Raw genomic sequence first — 25,376 nt, forward strand, 5'->3', positions numbered from 1 at the left:
GGGATGATTGCTGAATGTCCATGTCATAGCCAACTCCTCTTCTTCAGCAGTTAAGGTTTGACTCTGATACCAAGTATTGAGAATATCTGCAAGAAAATGAGCTAGAGATAGTGCTTGTCCCATTCGTTTTTTTAATGCTTGTAATTTAACTGTCATTGCATATTTCTCTTTTTAAGATCTCACTCAGTTCCTTCCAAAATTTCTATAGTGTCAGCAATAAAACAGCTATTTCCCTGCATTTTGTTCAAGGCTAGGGAATAGGCTTCAGGATACTCAGCACGTGTTCAACATTTCTCTTAGGCCCAATGTTGAGAACTTTGGCTATGACAGTGCCATCTATTTTTTCATGATTTTGTTCACAAACTGTCATCAGATTAGGCCAGTTCTTGATCTAGTGCTCAATACAGTCCACTACCGAGTTCCAGTGCACGTCTTCTGGGAAAGTTAGCTTGGTTCCTCCCACTTTTTTCAGAGTAGCTGCTCCAAAGTGGTTGTTACGGAAGTATTTTGCAATTTCAACATTAGCCTTTATTTCTGGAACGCTGAAGTCTTTGGCTAGGAAATGCATCAAATGAGTAGTGAAACTGTATGTTGATAGCTTGGGACTCTCTTCTAAATAATTTCTTGTCATCTTGGATACATTTGCAGCATTGTCTGTGACCAAGCTGCATATTAGATATATGAATTTTTTTTCACAGTTTGTTATAGTTTTTACTGCTACTTCTTGTAAGTATTCTGGTGTGTGTGCATTTCCTGATGTATCAATTGTTTCTGTAAGGAAGACATTCCTACTTCTATTGTCACACAAGGACATACAACAGGATCATTGATAGGAACATTGCTCCACCATGAAGACTCAGGTTAACAATTTTACCCTCTAGACCTTTTGCACACCGCTCAATTTCTCTTTCATACAGATTATTCAGCAATTTGCCTGTGACATCTGCTCTGTTGGGTGGTCTGTATGCTGGTCTTAATGACTGAACCATGTTAACCAAGTGTTGGTTCTCAATCATACGGAAAGGAGAGTTTGTTGCATAAACAAACAAACCGAGCAATTTTTTCATCAATTACCTCTTTTTGCAAACTGCTGGTTCTTATCACAAACTTATCTCTGGTTGTTTCTAGAAGATTTTTTTTTCTTTTTGCTACAGGTGATGTACTGTGGCTGTGTGACATATATGATGTGACAAATACTATCATTGGCAGATAACTCTGAAACTATAGAAAATGATGGTGATCTTGAAGGTGGATAGGGTTTGAATCCTGTATGTTGAGGATGGATTCTCCTAAACAAAATAAGTCAATGCAGTTATTTAATCATTATTACCTTACTGCACACTTAGCATTACTCATTGCATTCACTGACACTTAGTACTACTTTTAAGGTGAAATTATAAAAGAAAATCTGCCTATTTCAGCTATTTATTTTTTATCTCAACTGCATCTAAAATGAGAGTACCATAGAGTAACAACTATATTTTTTGCTCAAACATGAGAATTCAAGAATAGACCAGAAGGAAAACAGGCAGTCCTTAAGAAAGAAGTATGAAATAAAAAAGTTTACCAACCTGAAGATCCTGCATGTTGAGACATGTTCCTTTCATCATCTTCAACGCAGCTTCCTCCTGAGGAGGAACGCTTCTCATGATGTTGTTTTATTTGGACAACCAGACCTTGCATTTCTTTGTTGCACTGTTTGCACGCATGCCTGTTTGACCCATAGGTAGAGGAACTTCATTAAAATATTCCCAAACTGGGTCTCTTTTACGGCCTGCTGCCATTATAGATTTTCCCTTCTGTGAGAGAATGGTATGGTAGATCTCAAATCAATGAAGGCGACACTCAGGAAGACCTCAAGACTTCTGGAATATGCTGCTCAAAGAGTTTCACTTTTGTTTCTTCTGCCTGTCCCTCCCTTCTCACATTTATTTCCAGACTTCTTCTCCTTGTCCAGATCTATTCTACCCCCAACAATCTTATATTCATTTAACTTTTTGAAACTTTGCACTTTTAGAGAGAGGTAAGGGATTGACCTCTGTACACAAATTTACAGAGGGACAATAGGATTGAGGTCTGTTATTTCTCACCTCTCTATATTATTTATTTAAAAACATTTTTGCTAACAAGCATGTTATGTCTGAAGAAACAACTCCACAGATTGAGAAATGCAAAACTAAGCATCTCTGATGGTATCTTCTAGACTGAGCATTGAGTCCCATTGGGTAGATAGAAAGATTAACCTAAATAATCTATACAGAAGCCCCTAGAACCCCATAAAATTGGGTCCCTAATCCATGAACTATTGGAACTCATTTACAAAATCTTCTTAAACATTATATGACTATATTGTCTCATACTATAGAATTAGAATTTATAATTCCTATTCCATGACGAGATATCTTTGAGCTATAATGTATCTTAAAACTATTTTTAAATTGATTTTTTCCTCAGAAAGCATTTTATCAAAAAAATCTGATTTAAATAAAAAAATTTAAAAAAACAAACATTGATTTTTATCCACTCTGCATGCAGAGGTTGTTAGCAAGAGCGTGCACATGTTTGCTGTGAGGGATGTTTTTACTGACAACACTGAGAAATGGTTTGAGAAAAAAAGAGGGTGCTAACATTCTTATGAAGAAGATCTGAAGAAACCAGGCACATACACTACATATTATGGTCACATTATAGAGACGTAGGGCTAGATTCACAAAGGTTTAGGTACCTAAGTCCCAATTTTAGGCTCCTTTGCAATTCCCAAAACTCCCACCAAACCCTTTAGGCACCTAAACTTACTCAGCACCTGCATTTTCAGGGTACAAGCTACTTGTAACTTGTAACAGGCACCTAAGTTTTTGCCTCTGGGCATGCACACAGCTGCCTTACTGTCAACATCTGGATTCCTACCTTCCACCTAAGCCCCAGAGCAATTTACACAGCAAGAAAGATGGGGGCAAATGCCTATCTTGTCTATGGGGCTGGATTAGGGTTGCTAACTTTCTACTCGCACAAAACCGAAAACCCTTGCCTTGCCTCACACCTCCTCCACCCCTTCTCTGAGGCCCTGCCCCCGCTCACTCCATCCCCTCTCTCTGTCACTCGCTCTCCCCACCCTCACTCACTCATTTTCACTGCGCTGGTTCAGGGTTGGGGTGTGGGAGGGGGCTCCGGACTGTGGGGTGGATCCAAGGGGTTCCAAGTATGGGAGGGGGCTCCAGGCTGAGGCAGGGGGTTGGGGTGTGGGCATGGTGACCAATGTCCCAATTTTATAGGGACAGTCCTGATATTTGGGGCTTTTTCTTATATAGGTGCCTATTATTCCCTACCTCCTGTCCCAATTTTTCACACTTGCTATCTGGTCCCTCTAGGTGCGGGAGGGGGTATGGGCTCCGGCGTGGGGGTGCGGGAGGGGGCTCTGGGCTATGAGATAGAGCTGGGAGGTGAGGACTCCAGTTAGGGGTGCGGGCTCAGATGTGGGGCTGGTGAAGAGGGATTTGGGGTGCAGGAGAGGGCCCCAGGCTGAGGCTGAGGAGTTCACAGTGCGGTTCCTGGCCAATGTGAGCTGCAGAGCCGGCACTTGGGTCGGGAGCAGCGCATGGAGCCCCCTGGCTGCCCCTATACATAGGGGATAGAGAGCAAATATGCCACTGCTTCTGGGAGCTGTGCGGAGCTATGGCAACCAGGGAACCTGCCTTAGTCCCACTGCGACGCTGACCGGACTTTTAATGGCCCAGTCAGCAGTGCTGACTGGAGCCACCAGGGTCCCTTTTTGACTGGGCATTCCAGTTGAAAACCAGATACCTGGCAACCCTAGGCCCGATCCAATAAGTGAGGTGAGAATCAGGTCACATTTAAAATCTGGCTGGAAGAGGACATGGTGTCACCCCTGATAACTTCTATCCCAGTGGTTAGAGAACATGGTTGGGATGTGGGAGACTCAGGCCCAATCCCCCCCCCCCATCAGTCAGAGTAGGAGAAAGGATTTGAACAGAATCTCCCCAATCCCAGGTGAGTGCTCTAACCACTAGGCTGCAAGGTAGGCATCAGCGCCTCTTCCTCAGGCTGTTTTGTGTGGAGTTAGGCACCTCCCTAGTTCATTCTCACAAGGGGATCAAACTAGATGATAGTCCTGGTCCCTTCTGGCCATAAACTCTATTAAAGATGGCTTTGTAACAAATTATCACATTTTTATTGAAATTGTTTAAGACACAGAGTACAAATGAATACAGAGTTAAAAACAGCCCCCAGACAGGTGCCTCACAGTGCAAAAATCCCACAAACATAAAACAGTTTTTTTCCAAATAATTAAAAAAAACAAAGACATTTTAACGATTTAATTTGTTTTTACCTAAAGCCAAAGTATAAAAAAAACACACATTCATAAATAAAGGTTTTGTTTTTGTGTTTTTAAAACGGTGGAGGAAAAAAGGAGTGTTGAAAAACAGGGGTAAAGAGTTCTTTGTCTGGTGCCTATGACATAACTAAGACATGCGGAGTGGACATGGCTTGTTCCTAAAATTGCTGCCCCATGCATCTTTGTCCATGCTTTACCGCAGGTTACCCACACGAATATGCAGTCCAATCCGGTATATTATTTACAACAAGCAATCTGGAATTCTGGACATCCTAGTCTTATCTACAATTGCTCAACAGCACTCCAGGGCTGCAAGAAGTCTTGTGTTTTTGTTTTTTTCTTCTAAATGAGGTTTTTTTCATTTAATTTCTGGGACACTGCACCCCAAGTGGAAAAAACTTACAAATGCAGGAGTATACCAACAGTGTTTAAATACCTCCTCTTCTGTTTTTGATTTTTAAAATGTACTTTAAATTTTAAAGTTCATACTGTTTCAACTCCTTTGGAGAAATATACTGCTTCCTCAGAGATTTGATGAGATCAGCAGAGTGAGGAGAGTGCTAAAAGACCTGCCCCAACCTTTACTTGGGATATTCCTCAGAAAGGAGACTACCTGAGAGAGAAAGTGAGAGAAATGCAGGCTCATGTAAGAGCACCAGCTGTGCGTCTCGATGTTCGGCCAAAAACGTGAGTTGGCTTTAAAGGGAACAAAAACACAAAGGGTTTGCTGTCTTGTCAGATTCAAGTACTTTCCACGGCACTACCCTGTTCACAGGTCTTTGTGCATTGTCCTAAGAGCTCCCTCAGGAAAAGTAACACAAGCTACATCTAGATGAGAAGAAAAAACTATTGTCATTTCAACCAGAAACATCCTGATAGGAGGGATGGTGTTTATGCAAAGAGGACAGAGTGGTAGGCTCAAATTCTTTAAAAGTTTTTGCTAAACAATAATTTCCTTTAATATGTTACATCTGCACGCACACAAATCTATAAGGGGTCCTGGCTCCAAAATTGCCTCCTCACACAATCTTCTTCACTTGCCAGCCACCAATCATTGTTCAGGATTTCTCCTGCCAGACTATGGAATCACCGATGATGTACATGCAAGTCAAATGTAAGCAGTGCGGCCTGCAGCTACCAACTGCGCTATCTCGTTGAGGACTTTATGCTCCTTTTGTTCTCAAAACTGGAATTTTTCAGCGCACTTCCCTCATGATTTCCCACTGCTGGCAGTAGGAAATCATGAGGGAATTGCCATATATATCTATATATATACTGAATCAAGTTTTCTCTCTGCAACACTTTCTCCCTTCACCCCTTGGGATATCACTTTGATTTATAGGTCTTTAGCTTCACGACTCCTCTTAATGCTAAATCTTAAGTAAATGGTTGAGGTTACATACCTTAGCCTTCCCACACCTTCTAAGAAACAGCTGTTTACATGGGAGCAGGTGGGAAAAAAAAGGGGCTCAATAAAAAGGCATTAAACAAAACAACTACCCCACCTATTCTTTAATTCACACCTCTAAACTCAGTCCTGGTTCTACTTCCCTGAAGCCCTGCCTCTGCTTGCACTACATCTTTCATACCCCGTCAAGGCCTTTATTGGCCAGCCTATGTTCTTGAAGCCAAGCCTATTTCTATTCCTAACACTATTCTCCTGGAAGCCCTGACTCTGCTTTCTAATTATTTTAAAGCTAAACACCCCACAGATTCCTCCCCCTCCTGCCCCCGATCTACTTGCTTGAGCTTGCCCCTACCACAATTCTAACTAGACACTTGCCCCGTTTGCTATTTTCCCACCTACACCCAGGACCCAAGCAAAGTCCACATCCAGCACGTACAAAAATCCTATTCATCTTTTTTTTTTTTTTTTTTTTTTTTTTTAAGACTCACTCTCTGTGAATTTCTCTGAGGGAGCCCTATCTGACACTACTATGAATCCTGATAGCTGCTGCTTTTCACCTACGACAGTCCGAGGTACGCCATGGATTGGATTACTGTATCTAACAGGAATGGCTTTGGGGCATATTCTATTCATTCCAACCATCTGCTCTGCAGCATTCTTTCCAATCCGGTGTCACCACCTCATACTTTAAATACAAATAATAATAAAATGGAATCAATTCTACAAGGGAAGGCATATAAAGAATCCTCAAACCACTATTGCCAGTACCAGAAGATGCCTGTGTTGAAGGTACTGCTATTTTACCTGAGTGTCTGTGCCCCAATACCAGCAAGAAACCTCCTGTGGACTGGCACATACATTTTCACAGTCTGAAAGTGAAGGGAGAATAGCTGATTGACCCACACAGTCAGCCTGACCCAGACTATCCCCATCAGAGAACCAACAGGATTTCCATCTCACATTCCATTTGTGAGCATCCCTGCCCCCTCCACCTAAGGAAGTTCCCAGAGATTTCTTCACTTCATTCCTATGCAAACAGCTCCTTTCCATTTGCCATAGACACTGCCCACAAAATCAGGCTCACCATACAATTCAGCACAACACAATGGTGGGAGGGGACTAGAAGCACAGCAATCTGAGGTTTAAACCTTGAAGTACAGTACAACGCTATTGAACTAGAGGTCAGAGAGGACACCTGAAACATTTGGACAGATAGAGTCAGATGACAGGAGGAACCAGCTGAAAGGCTCTGAAAGGATTTCCTGCAGTTCAAGTCGCCAATCCTGTAGCTCAATGAACTGATGGCCAGCCAGCAAGCTGAGAAATGGCTGCACTGCAAGTCCCCAGCCCTGGAGTTCAACAAACAGATGGGCCAGCTGGCCCCAGACCAGCCAGTCATGTAGAGAAAAGGCTGCACCACAGGTCCCCCAGCCCCGGAGTGCAGCAAACAGATGGGCCAGCTGGACCCAGACCAGGCAGTCATGTAGAGAAAAGGCAGCACTGCAGGTCCCTAGTTCCCAAATGCAGTGAAGAAAAGCCAGCTCCATTCCAGAGAACGACAAGACCAGAATGATGGCCAGCTTGCCCCAAAGCAACTACAGAAAAATCGGCTTCAAGTCCATGACCACGGAACACATCTTTGGAGGCTGGCCAGTTTTAAAGGACTTTTGCTGATGCCAGCCAACATTTATATCCAGGGCTAGGCTAGATACTAGAGTTTCACACCCTGGGCCTGTTCTGCTCTATGTTTTTTTAAGAGGAAGATTGAAGGCAGAGAAAGAAAATGGAATAATCTCCCTGGGTAGCCACCTGCTTTGATATGGATTCCCCTACACCACATCCTATTTTACTAGCTTACTGATACTGACCAATAGCAACACTGGATACTTGTAATCCATGACAATAAATACATTATTGCCAGCTTTGAGAAGTCTGATAAGGCAAGGCGCCTATTGCACACGCAATCTCACAGGGGCAAGGTTTTCTATTTCTCCATCAAGAGACGCATGAAGGGATAGGGAAAGGATGGGGATAGTTACATCCCACAATATCTGATACTGGCTGCTCAGCACTCCCCGGAGATCATTTTCTGTAGTCTGTTAGAAAATGTAAATTATTCTCTGCTCCCCTGGAAGGTTAAGAATATTCTGTTTTCCTTGTAGAGAGAGTGAAACCTATTGATGGTCTTTCCTACCAGAACAATGAAAGCATCAAACTGGGAGGGAGCAGCAGTTGCATGGGTGATCACTCTGATTGAGGGCTTCACTCAGAGATGGAGGCCTTGCTTCCCACTTAACTTCTCCCAGTAAAATCATTCACCTCCAACTCACCCCCTTCACCACAGTCTCATTAGCATCAAGAGATCAGTATCCAATCCCACTCTCAGAACATGGCTAAAAGGAATTTTGTAGCTGTCTTTTCATTTTCCTACATTATTTCAACCTTTTTCTTTTTAATGTTTGATGAAAACCCAATCTCAAGTATTTGAGCACAGATAAAATGCCAAATCTCATTTAAAAAGCCACAATGTTCTTGTTACATAATCCCCACAACTTGATCCAAGGGGTAGCAAATCCTCCCCCCTCAGAGGAGAGTGGAGGTAAATTATATCCCAGACGGTCTTTGAAACAAAAGGAAAAGCCAACAGGATCGTCATCACAACAGCAGGATTACTGCAGGAAACAAGCCAGGGATGGGGAAAGGAAGATCAGCAAGAGAGGTTGCAGCAGAGAAAACCAATTTGGTAATTGCACAGACACTCCAGCCTGCCTCTGCTGTTAGGGATTACTATAATATAGAGATTGTGTCTCGCTGGGATATGGCAAAGGAGAAAATAAAATTGTTTGTTTGAAAAGGGAAGGAAATGGCCACCAAATACTCATGAAAAGGTTAGCGCCAATGTCAGAAAAATAAATTAATAAATAGAATGTTTAAAAGTCTGCCTTTGGATTCTGATGAAGCCCTGGGAGGGAGTGATTGGCTTCATCCAGGCCCCTTTTGTTAGTCAGCAGTTCAGAGCTTCTTGGGCAAACTGAATTTATTTTTTGTTCTTACGGGAGATGCCAAACATCTAGCTATGGACAGATTTCCAAACAACTTCTCTAAACTCCTCTTTCCAGGCTGCGTTCACAAACTGGAAGCTGAAGAGTATTGGGGAAAGTTATTAAAACTGTGGCCAGCACATTGCTAAAAACTAGGAGACGCCTGTTCTATGGGGCTGAGAAGATCAGTTTAAAAAGGTCTCTCCCTCCATAGATCAGGGTGGCGACAGCACTTGTCTGAGGCTTCCACTGTGGTGGTCCTCCTGGGATTATTTCTATGGAGCTATCAGTTTTACTCAAAAAGTGTTTTTTCTGACCACCACTCCTTCAGAGTTTTTTGTCCATGCGCCGTTCCACAGCTTGTAGTAACAGCTCCGAGTACTGTTCCAGCAAAGCCAGAGTCTGCTCATCCCCAAAACGCCTAGCACTGGACAGGGCAGCACCACTTCCCTCATTCAGCGACCTAATGGCATCGTGTGGCTTCACCAGCACCTTCTTGGCCCTTTGGAGCTCATCTCCTTCCTTCAGGGAGTCCAGTTCTTTCTTCATCACGGAGAACGTTTCCGTGAGGAGGCCAGCAATCTTATCTTTGTCAGTAGAAGACTCCATGTCCATGGATACCTGAGAATTAAAAAAATGCAGTTAGTATTTAAACAAGACAAAAAGAAGATGTTCTCAACCCTTTATGGCCATTGAGAGCCATAAATGTGTCTAAGCAAAGGGTACAACACACTGCTCTAAGTATAGGGTCTGCCTTAAAGTGGTATTGGAGGGTGCATGTGTGCTCACATAAAGAGCCCAGCTCCCACTATATATCATATTTGCTAATCCTTTCCCTAGGCATTAAAGGATTTAAGAGAAAAATCAGAGGATAATAAAACTTAATATTTCAATCGTGCTTTATATTTGAAGCCCTGTATAAATATTAACTGATTCTTTCCATACCCCTGCGAGGGAGTTAATTTTTACCCTCAGTTTACCAAGGGGACAATCAGGTACAAAGATTAAACGATTTGTCCAAAGCAATATGGCAAGCCATTGAATAAGCCAGAATTAGAATCCAGGTGTTCCTGACTCCCAGCCCCAAACTCAGATGCTGCCTCTGTCACTAAAACACGATCAGAAGAATGCCTCAATCCATCAAGCGTGTGTGTGTACTTAACTCTTGAGGTCTAGAGACAAGATGACTGATTGGCAGACCAGTGTTTGAGGTCACTCACCATGCGGTAAAGGTGAATGGCCTTGCGCATGCTGTCCTGGAGCTCAGATACAACATGTTCACACTGCTCAATGCTGATGCGACGTTCTGAAGAGGGAGAATAAACAAAAGAACTAAGCCATGAACATATCCCAATGTCCTAGACCACCCCCGCCCCTGCCCATTTGTTAGGAAATCCATCTGTAAAATAACCACTTCCCCAACACAGTGGCTAATACTTATTTTAAAGGTTGTGTGTGTATTTCACTCAACTTTTAAACGAGAGGCTAAACCAGACTGGCTTGAGCCATGCATTGTGTAGGCAAGCACTGCGCAAGCGTCCCTCACATACCTCTCCAGAGATGGTCCTCAGTTCTAACATTCCACACTCCGAGTTTTCCAGTCTCAGCCTCTGCAAAACAGAGACTAACAACTGCCCTGATTTCTGTCACTCAGTGTGGTTTTATAACTGTGGATAAGCTGAGACTGTCAAAGCCTCTTTCATTTGTGACCCAAGTCAAGGTCTCCGAAGGCAAAAGACATTACTAACCTAAAGTCCCACTAAGCAGCCCCCAACTCCTCTATAACCCCATGTACTTCTCTTTACACTATCTTCAGAATGAGACAAGCATCTGATGTGTTATGAAGATGAACTACAATGAAGGTTGTTTTAAACCATCAAAATGTATTGCGGTTGGGGACCAAGGTAGAGCTGTCAAACAGCACCCATGAGAATGGGAACTGTACTTTTCAACAATACATGACATTTACTATCACATTAGAATTATAAAAATACCAGAAAACACAACTTCAGCTATACTCTTAATATCCCCTATTAACCCAGCTGTCAAACAGCTGAAGGTGGGCAGTCTTTAAACAACACAAATAGACAGACACACACAGGCATAATTGCAGCTATTATCTCCTGCTCTGAAAGGACCTGGACAGACTCCTTTAGTTACCTAGAAAATAAAAAGTGGTCATAAGTACATTGTAACTCTGTACTTCTGAACTAGAGATGCCATCCTTTGAAAGGCTGAAGGGGAACCTAGTCCCAAGCATCAAGATAAAAAAAAAAAAATACATGAAGAACAGATAAGCCTGTGGCATATGCTGCTGCTCCCAGACAGCATCTCAGATCCATGCATTCTTCGCCTCCTGAATCACCAATAGTCTGAACACAGTGGCTTCAATTTTCTTGTCAATGATCCTTACTAAATTAGAAACAAAGCTAAACTCTTTCTGTTCAGCACCATTTCTGGATTTCTCCTATGATCTTCAACTTATGCTGTCCCCCTGCTCTGTGAACCACCAGCACAAAGAGAGGCTGTAAATGTAGTAAAAATGAATGGGCATTTTCAGCTATAGGCTCTTAGAGGTGGAGACAGTACCTCTTCAGAAACAGACATAGGTCAGTTAACACAGTAATGACAACAATATTTAGTACTTCTACAACACTTTCCTATATCTAGATCTCACAGGACTTTGCAAAAGTAAATATCTTTATTCCCACATTTTATAGTTTCTATTTATAGAAGGGAAACTGAGGGACAGAAAAGTCAAGTCATTTCCCCAATGTTACAGAGTGAGTCAGTAGCAGAACAAGGATAAAAACTTCAGGTCTCTAACCCTCATTCTAATTTCCTATCCAGTAGATCAAACTATATTAACATCCTTTTACAAAGTGCTTGCTGTATATTACATAAAAATAAAAAAATGTGGCTGTATAAGCCTTTTATCATTTCCCGTTTGCTTTTTTTTTTTTTTTTTTTTGGTGGTGGTGATGGTGATGGATTTCTAGCTGCAGATCTGTGTCTCCTTTACAGATCTTGGGCTCAAACTTCCTGTGAACTGACCCCAAAAGTCATGTGACCTTTGCTCTGACTCTCAAATCTAAAAGAAAAACAAACACACCAGTGCAAACAGGTGGTCTGTGACATTATGGTTGTAGAATCAGATTTCATAGCTCCAAGTAGGTGCTAGCTCTTGAAAAGCCCAGATATACTCATTGTTCTGAAACTTAACTACTAAACTGTAAGCTCTTCAGGCCTAGGACCATGTGTCTTGCTGTAGATGTGTGTAGTGTGCCAAATACAACACGGGGCTTCAATCTAGATCAGGGCATCTAGGCACTACTAAAAATACAAAAAAAAAAACCCCACATCTAGATAAAAACCTCTCTTCACAAGCTTTCAGTGGATACACTTTTTCTACATTTTATTTTATTTTTTATTTTTTTGATTGCCAGGCTTTGTGTGTATAAGAAATGAAGCTTTCCTTTTACAATGCACTGCTTCCATCAGACGGACCATAACCCATTGTTTGTAACCTCACAGTTCACCGCTGTAGAGAGGAAGATAGCATTACTGAAGGATCCTGACAAGCAGAAGATAATAAAAGGTGACTTATTTTCCTACACAGCTTGGTTAACAATATTGGGAAAGAAGATGGGTTAAGAGCTTGTCTGATCTGTCAAACAGTTCAATGCCCTGTACACTGTCCCCGATGACAAGTTAAAACAGCCAGGAAAGGGTTACGGACTACCTCACCTGTCACATGACATAGCAATGGATTCAAGAGAAGAGTATCCCTTCTTTCTGGAGAATAACAGAGAGGCAAGGGAAAAGTCACTGGGGACTGCAGCCCCTGTGGAGCACGGAAATTGCTTTGTTTTGATGTTACCCAGGACTTTTCTATTGAACCAACCGATTGTGCCCTGAGGGGAAGGCCGGAAACAGACTGGGGCATGGCATTAGTTCTTTCTTGGGCTAAGGAGTAACTCTCCAGCTTACACCCTCCCATTTATAAATAATTCAGAAGTTATAGTGTATTAACCCCACACCTTTTTCTTCAACCCCAAAAGCTAGCAAGCTGGGAATCCCCACGGGGTCTATATGTGTTACATATATGTATTACATTCCACCTGCCATTCCCTTTAGGGGAACTTGGATGCTAGAACATTCGGCTGCTATCTGACTAAACATGATGTAAGACACAAGACAGAGAGGAAACAGAAATTCAAGCCAGAGTAAAAGATGTTAGACTGAAATGTCTCACCATTGAGGGGGTGACTTATGGAACGAGACAGATGCAGACAAGACGAGACAGGCCAGAAGCTGGACGTAAAGAAATGTGATGGAATCGTGAAGCGGTTCACAAAGACAGGAGACAGAAGGGGGAAGAAGATTAGAGATGGGTATCCATGCACACCTGAGTTCTGTGCCGAGGTAGCCACTGTTGTGGGAGACCTTGGCATGATGGGGTCTAGTGGGCAAAGTCCAAGTGGGTTGTCTAGCACACAGCCAATGCTGGAGAACCTCTCTCTGTATCTGGGCAGTTTGCTTTCAGGAGACCTTGGGTGCAAGCCTTCTGAAAACTCTTTCAGTTTTGGATTAGTGAGCTCTGGTGCATCCTGGCGATCTATCCTCAGTGCTGGATTCTCCACTGGGCTCTCTTTAGCAGGTCCAACAGACACAGCAGTTGGGCTCTCCCTCTTGAAGGCCCGTCCCTCAAGAACAGAAGATTTCTTTTTACAGACCCCAGCAGGTGACTGAGGAGACTCTGGTTCGAGTAGGGTTTTGGATTTGGCAGTGGGTGAGAAAGAAGCCAAGGTGGGTCTGTCAGGCAATGGTTTGGGGATGTCAAGAATCAAGTGTGCGCGGTTTGATGATGCCAACTTGTTGTGAAAGGACTTGGGTGATGAGCAGCTTACAACTTGCTGAAGGGCTGGCTTCCCTGGGATATTTTCTTTTGTAGGTGGCTTATTCTTCTCAGTCTCTGATGAGGGAGTTATCTGTATCTTCTCAGGCCCCTGTGGGCTGGTCCTCTCCTCAGTCAGTGTTTCGACAGAGTCACCAAGGCATAGATTTTCCCCCACAGAGATGCTGCGTGACACCTTGGCCATGAAGCTGGTTGTGGGATTCATGTAGGACTTTGATTTTACAACCTTACTGTCTTTGACCAGCAGGGTGCTGGACCCATCCATCTTCAGCAGGCTTGCAGACAATGGCCTGCAATGATTAGGTTTTGGATCCTTCTCAACCACTACTAGTGTCTGAGGATGTTGCTTGTTAGAGGATATCACTCCTGGACTCTTATCTGTGAAAATTAAACAGACAAACATACAAAACTAGATAAAGACTGCAGTGAACTGTGCAATCAGAAAGAACCACAACTGCACCAACCTATTAACTCCAGTTCAGCTTCTGGAACAGAGGTATTTAGAACGACTGCAACAGTATTAATGTAGACAGATCTCAAAGATGAGCTCCTCCCTCTCCTTCACTCCCCAGAGGCATTGTTGCTTATCTTAAGAAGACGACCTTCCCATAAGGCCTGAGGCTAGAAGACTTTAGAAACTATGATTTTTAAGTGAGAGAGGAAACCAGAGGAAAGTCCTCATTTCTCATCTCTCCCAGCCTACTCTTTTACATAGAGTAGTGTGGTTTTAACAAAAAATAGTGAATTTAGTGCTGGTGAAAGGGCCACCTTGTTGCCAAGTCAATGTGCCTCAATCCTGACCTCCTCCTGACCAATCCTGACCTATTGCAACCACCTCCAAGCAGAGAGGAGTTCTTTGTTCACAGCTCAGTCCATTCTTGGCCTCCCTGCTGAGACTGTCAGACAGTGCTAGTTATGAGGATGGCGGCTGTATGCTGAGGTCTGAGGGCTTGGCCAAGAATGTTGACTCACTTTCACTATGGACACAGATTATAGCAATTTCAGGATGTCCAGCCTTGCTACTGCAGCTTGGCCAACCCACAAAGTCATTAGCTCAGCATTTCCAGTTCACTGCCACAGGGCACTTCCCTCCCCTTGACAGAGTGCACCAACAATGGCAAACATTGACTTTTTTTGTTTGGTCGGGGTTTTTTTGCTTTCAGTATTTCAGAGTCAGAATGAAAGTTGAACTCTACCCCCACCAACCCCTCTATTCCTCCCACTCATTTGGAAGGCCAGCTAAGCCAATGATCCCAGCCAGAGCCAACAGTTGGTGGAAGCCGCAGACTAGTCTGCTGACTAATTAAGGATATTTTTCTTGGCAGACTAAGAGTTAAGGATCCCAGAGCCTGTAGCTCACCTACCACAAGAACTATGATTAATTTACATCTCTACTCAAATTTAGTCCCCCCACCTGCATTTACTCTTGGAGTTACACTGCAGTCCCATCCACTTCCTTACCACTGTGAATGAGGTCATGAACTGACTGGGACTTCCTCATCCCCGCATTCCCAGTACCCTCTGCGAGAACTCTTCCAGGTCCCACAGCAAGCCTATTGGTCTCCACTGCTGACTTCCGTTTTCTTTGGGTGTAAATGGACCGGTAGGAATTTACACCATCCAGAAGGCTGGCATTCTCCAAGTCAGCATTATGATGGCTGTTCCCATTTTTCAGCAGGTCGACAGAAACCTGCTTTGACTTGACTGCAGCCTCAATAGGCTTTTGATCCAGGATCAGATTTGATGAGGAGTGTGACAAACGCCTACAGAGATAAGGCAGAGATAAGACTCAAGGCTGCAATAAATGAATCACAAATAAATAAATAAATAAATAAATAAATAAATAAAGTGGTGTTGGGTAAAGAAGTACAAACTTATTAAGCCAGTTTCTCAGGGGCAAAGATCTCTGCAAATGGAGAGTAAAATGTCAAACTAACCTGTACTGTCACCACACTGTCCTTTTTTTCCCCCAAGGCAGTACTGGTCTCAAAGTATCCTATCCCGGGTGATAGGATGAGCATTAAGTACCACCAATAGCCCTGGGTCATATGTTTCATGGAGGGACTTAGCAGGAAGGCAAGCCAGGAGAGAAGGAGAGATTCTATCAGGGGAGAAATGGGTTGGGTTGGGTCAGATCAGGACTGGTCCCTCCCAGCTCAGTTTGCCAACACCAAAAACCCTCTCTCCTCCTACTAGAGTGTTTCCCAGAGGAACCCCCAGCACATTTGGTGATTGGTCAGTCCTGGTATAACACACATCAGAGCTGGTCAGGATCTTATGGGCTGCATGTTTGGAAAATCTTTTGTGCCCCTTAGATTAAAGGCACCATCATTTTCATTTTTCCTCCAAGGCAGGGGAAAGTAGGGTTATCCCTAACCCCAACAGGCTCTGCTCCACCTGACTGGATTGACAGTTGGGCAGATAAGAACCCCATCACGTATTTATGAGTGTATGCAGATTACCCTACAGCTGCTTTAAACTGGACTTTTCTGGAAATCTCCCAGTTTTGCTGTGGCACCACTGCAGCTCTCCTAAAACTAGTAACAGTAGAAGAGCTAGCATCAACCATGGTGGCAAAATGCCAGTAGATGGTGACTAACCCTGTGATGAGCAGGGGTACACAACACAGTGACAAAAACACTAACAGTCAGTCTACACTACCTCTGGGGTGGAACCTGCACTGCCACTAAAGCAATGGCAGGAGGTTTCTCTAAAATCCTTAATATGGACACAACCTGTGAATGCTAAAGGTGAACCTAGCTCAGTTTTAAATGATGCTGTCAAGTCAATTTGAACCCAAAAGTTCAGATAGAATCATAGACTTTAAGGTCAGAAGGGACCATTATGATAGTCTAGTCTGACCTCCTGTATATTGTGATGTTGTGTATATTAAAGCCTTTAAAAAAAATAATCAGTCGAAGTGTTTACATTATTTTTGTTTCATTTTAATTTCAATTGAAACAGTTAATTTTAGAAGAAATAAATTCCCCTGCAGTGTTTATAACCTAGACACTGAATGGAAACCAGAAATGAAGCTGATTAGGAACTGACTATAAACAAAAACAAAACTGACTAGCACATTTTCATTGTCCAAGCTGAATGAAATGCAGAAAATAAAACAGAGCATAAATGGTGAAAAGCAAATTAGATAAGAAGCAGCATTGCTTTAGGCCGATGTAGAGTAGCTAGGATGATACAGAATGGACAATCTGATCTGTGACAGTTTGCAGCCACCTGCCAGGTCCCCATCCAAAGAGACCACTGTGACAAGGTATGTCAAACCCAAAAGGCTGCTGGCATGTTTTAGACCAGTGCCCAGGAAGAACTCTATTCACATTACTAAAAAAAGCAGAGTTGTACCTGAGAGCTGGGGACTGGGAGAGAAAGCGAGAAGAAATGCTGATATTTTCAGTTCTCTCCAGGGTCCTACATGATCCACCTATGGATTCAGGGGGAAATGTGTAAATTATACAACAAGATGCAAACATTAGGACAAATGAAGTTTCTTCAGATGAATTCTAGCAGGCGTTACTCCATTTCAGAGGAGATGTAAGAATTGCTTGAGGCAATAAGACAACACAGAGAATTAATTTTATCTCCTGCTGCCCTTTTCTATTCTACTCAAAACATCACAATTCCCCAGCCTCAAACTGTACTAAAAGAAAGAAGGGTTTCCTAAGGACATTGCTCTTCCTTTCCCCACAGATTCTTCTTATCTTGTATCTAGGCTTGTGGGAGGAAAATAGACCGCATGCAAGGACGATGCTAGCTACAATCATTGTCATGACTAGCAAGCCACTCTGATCCCTGAAATGACGGATACAAACTAAGTATCTCTTTTTCCAATTTGATGTCTTCATTCTCACCCTCTGCCCTGCTTCTAAATCGGTCTTTTGTGATGTTTGCTATGCAAATATGCACCACTAGAGGCCACCCCATCTTATTATACAGATGGACACACTTACTACTTAATTCATTTACACGGCAAAGCTAGAGATGGGATAAGAGAATGGGACTCCCAGATCCAGGGACAGTGCTTCACCAGGTCAACAAGAACAGTTTCACAAACCCAGTGTTTCTCAACTTTTTTGTGCTGGTGACCCCCTTTGGACTTTTAAAAAAAAAAAAAAAAAAAAAAAAAAGTGCGACTCCCCACCCCTACTAAGACTTGAAAAGGTAGGGGACTGAAACTGCCGAGCCCCAGCTCTGCTGCTTGGGGCTGGTGCTGAAAGCTCGATCCCACGACCCCCTTAAACCCATCCCACGACCCACCTGGAGGTCACAACCCCCAAGCTGAGAAACACTGCAGTAATCCAAGAAACAAGGATTCCTTTCTATAGCCACATTTCCTTACACACATTCTCATCTGCACATTGTGGGAGTTATCAGACACCCTTTTCTTTAGACCTTTCTACTTTACTTTACCTCTACCACCTCCCTACCACACACAGGCAAGGTTCAGCAGTTGTAAAGTGTGAGCCACAGCAAGACAGAACCTTTGGGGTCTATTTGGTTTTATAAAGCAGATGGGTCTGGAGCTATCAAAATCTCATCAGGAAGGAAGTTCTTCCACTTGGTTTGAAGGTGTACCTTTTTCACCACCATTGACCAAAGTCTCGAAATGCTGCTTGAGGAACTTCTCCTGATCTGGAGTTTTGGGGACCTCTCCCTCCAGCATGCTAGTGCCTGCATCCTCCTCGTCCTCCCCATCCACCTGTTCCTCCAAGTCTGAGACGCCATCCACACTGAGGGGCTCTGTGCTCTCAGAATCTGGAACGATGTGGAAAATAAAGTACAGTCACAATAATGTCTGAATCCTGACCGCAACTGAACATCATTCTTAGAAGAAGCTACTCATGAAGGTGGCACATTAAGGACTAAGGTCAGAGCACCCTCAAATCAGCATTACTGCCATGAGGATGCAATTCCCAGATGTACAATATTACATGGGCAGCACAGCCCACAAGGACAACAGCAGAGTGGTCTGACTGTGCAGGTAGTTAAGGGAGCGGGCAGCAATCCACTTCATCCCTAACCCTTCTCAAATGTATTCAGGGAAATGCATAATCAGAAGTACCTGAATCTTTTTATGGTAATACCAGGGTGAGCTTTACTTTAATAGGAAAGTAGCATCATCCCAGCTCCCCAAAGATCACATCACGTCTTTGAGTCCAGTTTGCCACCAAGCCTGGCAGTGAACGATCCCAGTAAGTTTCTGCAGTGTTCCATGTGGTGTGAAAATGGGCTCATATCATGTATTGACATCTCACCTTCATTTGGATGATCTGGGCTGGAGAGGCGACTGCTACTGTAATCTACAGAGCAAGCACTGTCAGGACTGTGCTTATCAGGGCATCCGTTGCTGTGGTAACCTCTAACTAGCTTCCCGTGGGGCAGCGCTTTTACCTGGAACTCACTACAAGAGAGACAGGAAGAGTCAAACTAGAAGAGATGCTTTGTCCAGTTAAAGATTATAATTTTTAGAATCCTTACCTGTGTTAGTAATACCTTTGATTATTAAGAAAAAAAAAGTCATTTAAAAATTAAGTTTATTTCTTTTACCATTTATACAGTTTATTTTTGCATTTCATTAGGCTTGGACATGAAAATCAAACTGGTTTGTTTCACTTTCTGGTTATACTCAGTTTCACATTTTGATTTTCAGGCACTAACAGAGCTGCTGTGGTTGGGTTTCCAACACTGCAAGAAAATGAATGCACTAGTCCATTTAGAAAAAAAAGAAGGGGTATTTTCCATAACATTCCTAGTCACCGATTTTGTAAACTCAATTTTTGAGTCCTAAGCCAGTGTCTGTCTTTCCACACTCTTATGTCTTGTTTCTCTGAGGGTCTTAGTGTTGTGAAATAAAGCAGATTCTGAGGACAGCAAGACTGATTTTCATCAGTGAATACTGCATGGAAGTCAGCATTAGAAGATTCAAATCCTTGCTCTTGTCCCAGCTCCACATCAACGAGCAAGGCCAATGGTATCCTTTCGCCTTATTTGTGAAGATTACAGTGATCCATTTCATGGAATACTTTGGATTCAGCCCAGGCTCTAAGATCTGACTCGAAACATGAAAGTCACCATGACGGATATTTACTGTAAAATAACTGTAGGGAGATTAGCCCTGACAGTTTACAAATGGTGTGTGCTCTGTAACATGTCCAATCTGTATCCAACACCACCACAGGTCCCCCCTTTTTAACATGCTGCAACTGCACATGGGCCTGCTCTGTCTAAATATTATTACTATAAAATTAAAAACATAAATAAAGAGAAACTGGGTTGCGGGTAGGCAGGGGGAAGGGGGATTAAAAGTTTCAGCTACATAAAGTTGGCTTGCACTATTCTTTGAGAGCTCACTGAAAACTCACAACGGTTACTCGGTACTGGAACAGGAGTGGGGGAATTAAACAGCTCTAAGTGGAAGGAGAGGGAGTGTTATTCAGAAAATGAAATGGGGGAGTGAGAAGATACAAGGTGTAAAGTGGAATGGTCTAAAACGGAAAGGAAGAAGAGAAAATGGAAGACAAAAGGTCTTCTCAGCCTCTCCGATTCCATTTAGCTGATGTAGTCCAGCTTCCTGCCACTCTGCAGTCATCGCATGCATGTTCATTAGTTTTGTCCATCCTAATTTTAAAATGTCCAAACAATAGGGTTTCCATCACATCCATAGGGTGGCCATTCCACAGCCAAATACACTTCCACCGTTAGGAGGGTTTCCAGCATAAGATTTTCCATTACTTAAATTCAACCCACATAAGGGAGGAAGAAAAAGAGAGGTTCTTCCAACTTGTCTATTTTAAGGAGAAATTGGAGGAGTTTGCTGACATGCATGACTTGCTTGCAAGCAGAGACTGTTTTACTGAACCCTAGATTCAGCTCCCTTTAGAATCAGGAGTGCATTAGTAAAGTCCTTAACTAAACATGTCAGCATCGAGCTGACAATAAATCACCTCACCAAGTTACCACAGCTGCAGACAAGGGAAAATAATGCAGCAGTGGCTTAGCCATACACAAAAGAGATTGTTTGGTTTTTTTTAACCTGCTACTGTCGGTGGGATGGATCTCATCTTGTTCAGGGTAGATTACACATTCCTCACTCTCAAAGGGCTCCAGTTCCTGAGTGAAAACCCCCTCTTCACAGGACACAAGCCGAATCGTTTGGGGTCGGACACAAGGCCGGCTGTCCTGAGGAGCTATGGAGTCTCCAGCCTGGTGCAGAAATACAGAAATAGTAGAGGTTACTAGTGTATTTCCTTGACGTCCGCAGGGCATCTTGGGAGTTATACAGTGCTCACTACAGCAAAGGGTGCAATTAGAAAACAGCACTTTTTCCATTGGCCCTGTCCCATCTCCCCTCCTATACACAAACATACACGCCCCATCTGACAAGGTCAGCTATTACACACATTGACCTGGATTCTCCTCTAACTTAGAATCATAGAAGATTAGAGTTGGAAGAGACCTCAGGAGGTCATCTAGTCCAACCCCCTGCTCAAAGCAGGGCCAATCCACAACTAAATCATCCCAGCCAGGGCTTTGTCAAGCCTGACCTTAAAAAACCTCAAAGGATGCCGATTCCATCACCTCCGTAAGTAACCCATTCTAGTGCTTCACCACCCTCCTGGTGAAATAGTTTTTCCTAATATCTAACCTAGACCTCCTCCACTGCAACTTGAGACCATTGCTCCTTGTTCTGTCATCTGCCACCACTGAGAACAGTCTAGATCCATCCTCTTTGGAACCCCCTTTCAGGTAGTTGAAGGCTGCTATCAAATGCCCCCTCAGTCTTTTTTTCTGCAGACTAAATAAACCCAATTCTCTCAGCCTCTCCTCATAAGTCATGTTCCCAAGCCCCCTAATCATTTTCATTGCCCTCTGCTGGACTTTCTCCAATTTGTCCATATCCTTCTGTAGTGGGGGGCCCAAAACTGGATGCACTACTCCAGCTGTGGCCTCATCAGTGCCGAATAGAGGGGAATAATCACTTCCCTCAATCTGCTGGCAATCCTCCTACTAATACAGCCCAATATGCCGTTAGCCTTCTTGGCAACAAGGGCACACTGTTGACTCATATCCAGCTTCTCGTCCACTGTAACCCCTAGGTCCTTTTCTGCAGAACTGCCACTTAGCCAGTCGGTCCCCAGCCTGTTGCAGTGGATGGGATTCTTCCATCCTAAATGCAGGACTCTGCACTTGTCCTTGTTGAACTTCATCAGATTTCTTTTGTCCCAATCCTCCAATTTGTCTAGGTCACTCTGGACCCTATCCCTACCCTCCAGCATATCTACCTCTCCCCCCAGCTTAGTGTATCCACTTATACCAACATAAAGCAGGAGTACCTCCACTGAAGTTAGGTACCAGCACAGAATGATCCATCTTGATCTAAGTAGTCTCTGGAGCAAGGTAATTCATTGCTTACTAGGACCTATAGTCTTCACAGGCCACAGCACTGTGTTAAAGATAAACTCAATCACAGGCTGCACTAGAACTCTGTGGGCCTCAGATGACATGTATATCAGCCATTCCTGGAACTGAAGAACCATGGCTCAATGAAGGGAAGTGTTCTAGACCAAAGGTGGGCAAACTATGGCCCACGGGCCACATCCGGCCCATGGGACCCTCCAGCCTGGCCCTTGAGCTCCCAGCTGGGGAGGCTAGTCCCCAGCCCCTCCCCTGCTGTTCCCCCTCCCCACAGCCTCAGCTCGCTGTGCCACCTGCACTCTGGGTGGCAGGGCTGCAAGCTCCTGCCGGGCACTGCAGCTGCCAGTCCTGCTGCTCTGAGTGGCATGGTAAGGGGGCGGGGAGCAGAGGGTTGGATAAAGGGTAGGGGGGGCAGTCAGGGGATAGGGAGCAGGGGGCGGTTGAGTGGGGCAGAGGTTCTGGGAAGGGGGAGTCAGGGGATCGGGAAGGGGGGGTGTTGAATAGCAGTGAGAGTCTTGGGGAGTTGGGGGGGGCTGCAAGGGGGCAGGGTGTGGATGGGGGCGGGGTAGTCGGGGACAGGGAGCGGGGGGGGTCGGATGGCGGTGGGGTCCTGGGAGGGGGCGGTCAGGGGACAAGGAGCATGGTGGGTTGGACTGGTCGGCGGTTCTGAGGGAGGCAGTCAGGGGGTGGGAGCCAGGCTGTTCGGGGAGGCACAGCCTTCCCTACCCAGCCCTCCATACAGTTTCAGAATCCCGATGTGGCCCTAAAGCCAAAAAGTGTGCCCACCCCTGTTCTAGACAGAGGTCACCTGGCTACCAGTAATAGATTCAAGGGAAATAAAAGTGCAGGAAATCAAGCAGGCATTTACTGTGTCAGGCTCAATTCCCATTGGCCAGCAGCGGTCAAAGAGCTCTAGAAAGGCTCCTGTGGAAAGTCTTTGGTTTCCCATTGCCTATACATTAAATCCACAGCCACTGTTACCTTGTTGACATGCAGAGAGAGATCAGCATGCTCTTCTCTGTCATCCCCATTGCTGGTCTGGGACAGCGAGTCCCGACTGGGGGATCGAGAGACTGAGAAAGACTCCAGCTGGCGCAAGTCCAGCATGGATTTAACTGTCATCTCTATGTTGCTGGTTGGCTGGGACCAACGGCCCCGCTGACGGGGCATCTTGTTCATTGCAGTCTCTGAATGTTGGATCTCTGCAATCTCTTTCGCCTGGAGGAAGTCGAAAGAAAAAGATAAGAGCTTTGGAGGTAAAATTTTGGTTATGGAGAAATAGAAGAGAAAACCTAGGATCAAGTCAAAATAGTTGTCTATGTATCCTCCTAAACCCAAAGCCCCTCAATCATACAGAAAGCTTTAGTTATAAAAGACCCATAATGTTAAGATGATCCAAGTGCACCCTCATTGTAACAAGATTTAATTAACCTAAGAAACTAATTCAAAAGTTTTCATGTCAAAATAAAGTGGTTCAGTTAAATTTCAACCTCAAGTGACGTATCCTCATAGAGGCTCATTATTCAGGGCTGAAGTGAAGGAGCATGATACCAGAGGTAAAGAATTGCCCCAAAGGGTCCTAAATATATATGGAAGAGTATCCAGCATTGTGTGAGCCGCTGAGAAACCACAAGACTCTCCAATATAGCTACTAGATGTATTTGTGTAAGGCGGTGTGAAAGCACACAAGTGCTGGGTCTCGTGCTATTAGCACAAACTGAGACACCGAGACTATGCTGCACTCAATAGTAACAATGGGTAAAGAGGTGGATTTATTATATGGACTAGGATTTCCAGCCAGATCCTTTTAACATTTTTAAAACTCTCTCTCACATTCTATTCTGCACAGACAATGGGACTTATTGACTAGATGATCCAGTACAGTTAGATCTATTCCAGGATTAATTTTTATGATGATCATGTTCTACAAAATCATAAGTCTCTGACTGCCAGATGCTGGGACTGAATGACAAAGGACAGATCGCTCAATAAGTGTCCTGTTCTTTTTTCATTTCCTGTGACCCATCTGGCACTGGCTGCTGTCAGAAGACCGGACACTGGGCTAGACAGACCATTGGTCTGACCCAGCATGGCCATTCTTATCCTCTAACAACAATCAGCATATGGTAGTACTGCACGCTTCCTCACAGAATGGCCACAGCAATGGGATTCCTGTACTGGGAGATTTCTTACTGCAGTATTCCTACCATCAATCAGTATTAGTAGTTTCTGGTCTCCATAGATACTCCTCCTTATGATAAGAAAAAAAATGTTAAAGAATTAGTGACTCACCCTCCTCATTTCCCAGTGGGAGAGGCTTCTTGAGAGGGAAAGGTCTGGATCTGAAAAGAAAAAAAAATATCTAGTTGGCATCCTGGCCAGTAAGGCTATTTTATCCCCCTTTTTCTTTCCTCTAAAGCCTCATGGCTACTGCATTTTCACTTGTGATACCTGTCCCCAGTAATGATAACTCCTAGAAGCAGGTACGGCAGAAACCATTTGAAGACTGGATCTGGTTTCTTCAGGCATCCACTGACCTCTATGGCTTTCTACTGAAGAATCAGAAGCCCGAGGAGTCACTAGACTAATAGCCCCCATAGCTCTGATTGAAAACCTCTTTGGCCAAATGGAATCAGTAAGAACCTGCTGAAAATTCTCAACTGAAATTTCTATTAGGGAAGTCAGAATCGGCCTCTCTCCAGCTCGGCATAGGCAAGTATGGCTGTTGATCCGCCATCTGCTCCCAACCCCAAAATATTCTTTTGGTATTTCTCTTCCTGCATGCACTTGACTGTCACCTTCGCTATTCCCATGTCCCTTCTCTGCCCCATACAGCCTCACAAGTCTGCTGAGGCTCAAGTCCCATTTCCTTTTCTCTGTTCATGCCCCTTTCCTTTCCCATGTATACCTGAGTCTCTCTCAGGGTTGCAGTTGGATTGAATTTGGAAAGACTGTAGCCCATTTAACTCATCTTCATCATTCCCTTCATCTTCACCATCTTTGTCGCTGTCTGATGAAAGCACTGGCACCGGCGATAGGACAGAGGTGGATTCGTGCCTGGGATGAAGGAATCAGAAGGAACATTACAGTACATCATAAGAAACCCCCATACGCAACCTGGTATTCCCACTGGACACACCCATCATATAGCACAATTAGCAAGGTGTACCAATTTCTCCACACGTTTCCCTGATCCTCCTGCAAAACCTGACTTTGAGCCACCGG

General features: G+C 44.0%; 1 protein-coding gene across 4 annotated transcripts in view; it reads right to left on the reverse strand.

Annotated features, from left to right (window-relative positions):
• Nucleotides 1-4,166: 4,166 nt before the first annotated feature.
• MAPKBP1 (mitogen-activated protein kinase binding protein 1) overlaps nt 4,167-25,376 on the reverse strand; it is a 131,127-nt gene continuing 109,917 nt past the window's right edge. For 2 of the 4 annotated variants that reach the window (XM_038407024.2, XM_038407023.2), the window contains 11 exons: nt 25,060-25,208; nt 24,444-24,493; nt 23,133-23,369; nt 20,770-20,939; nt 18,992-19,137; nt 18,312-18,491; nt 17,082-17,160; nt 15,183-15,484; nt 13,212-14,099; nt 10,024-10,109; nt 4,167-9,424 (listed from right to left, as the gene is read on the reverse strand). In XM_038407024.2, coding sequence (XP_038262952.1) covers nt 9,131-9,424; nt 10,024-10,109; nt 13,212-14,099; nt 15,183-15,484; nt 17,082-17,160; nt 18,312-18,491; nt 18,992-19,137; nt 20,770-20,939; nt 23,133-23,369; nt 24,444-24,493; nt 25,060-25,208 — 2,581 coding nt within the window. In that variant the 3' untranslated portion in view covers nt 4,167-9,130. Of the gene's footprint in view, nt 9,425-10,023; nt 10,110-13,058; nt 14,100-15,182; nt 15,485-17,081; nt 17,161-18,311; nt 18,492-18,991; nt 19,138-20,769; nt 20,940-23,132; nt 23,370-24,443; nt 24,494-25,059; nt 25,209-25,376 lie in introns of all 4 variants that reach the window. The other 2 variants (XM_043517624.1, XM_043517622.1) reach the window with 1 other exon arrangement.

This window comes from Dermochelys coriacea, chromosome 6 (genome assembly GCF_009764565.3).
Source record: "Dermochelys coriacea isolate rDerCor1 chromosome 6, rDerCor1.pri.v4, whole genome shotgun sequence".
NCBI lineage: Eukaryota > Metazoa > Chordata > Testudines > Dermochelyidae > Dermochelys > Dermochelys coriacea.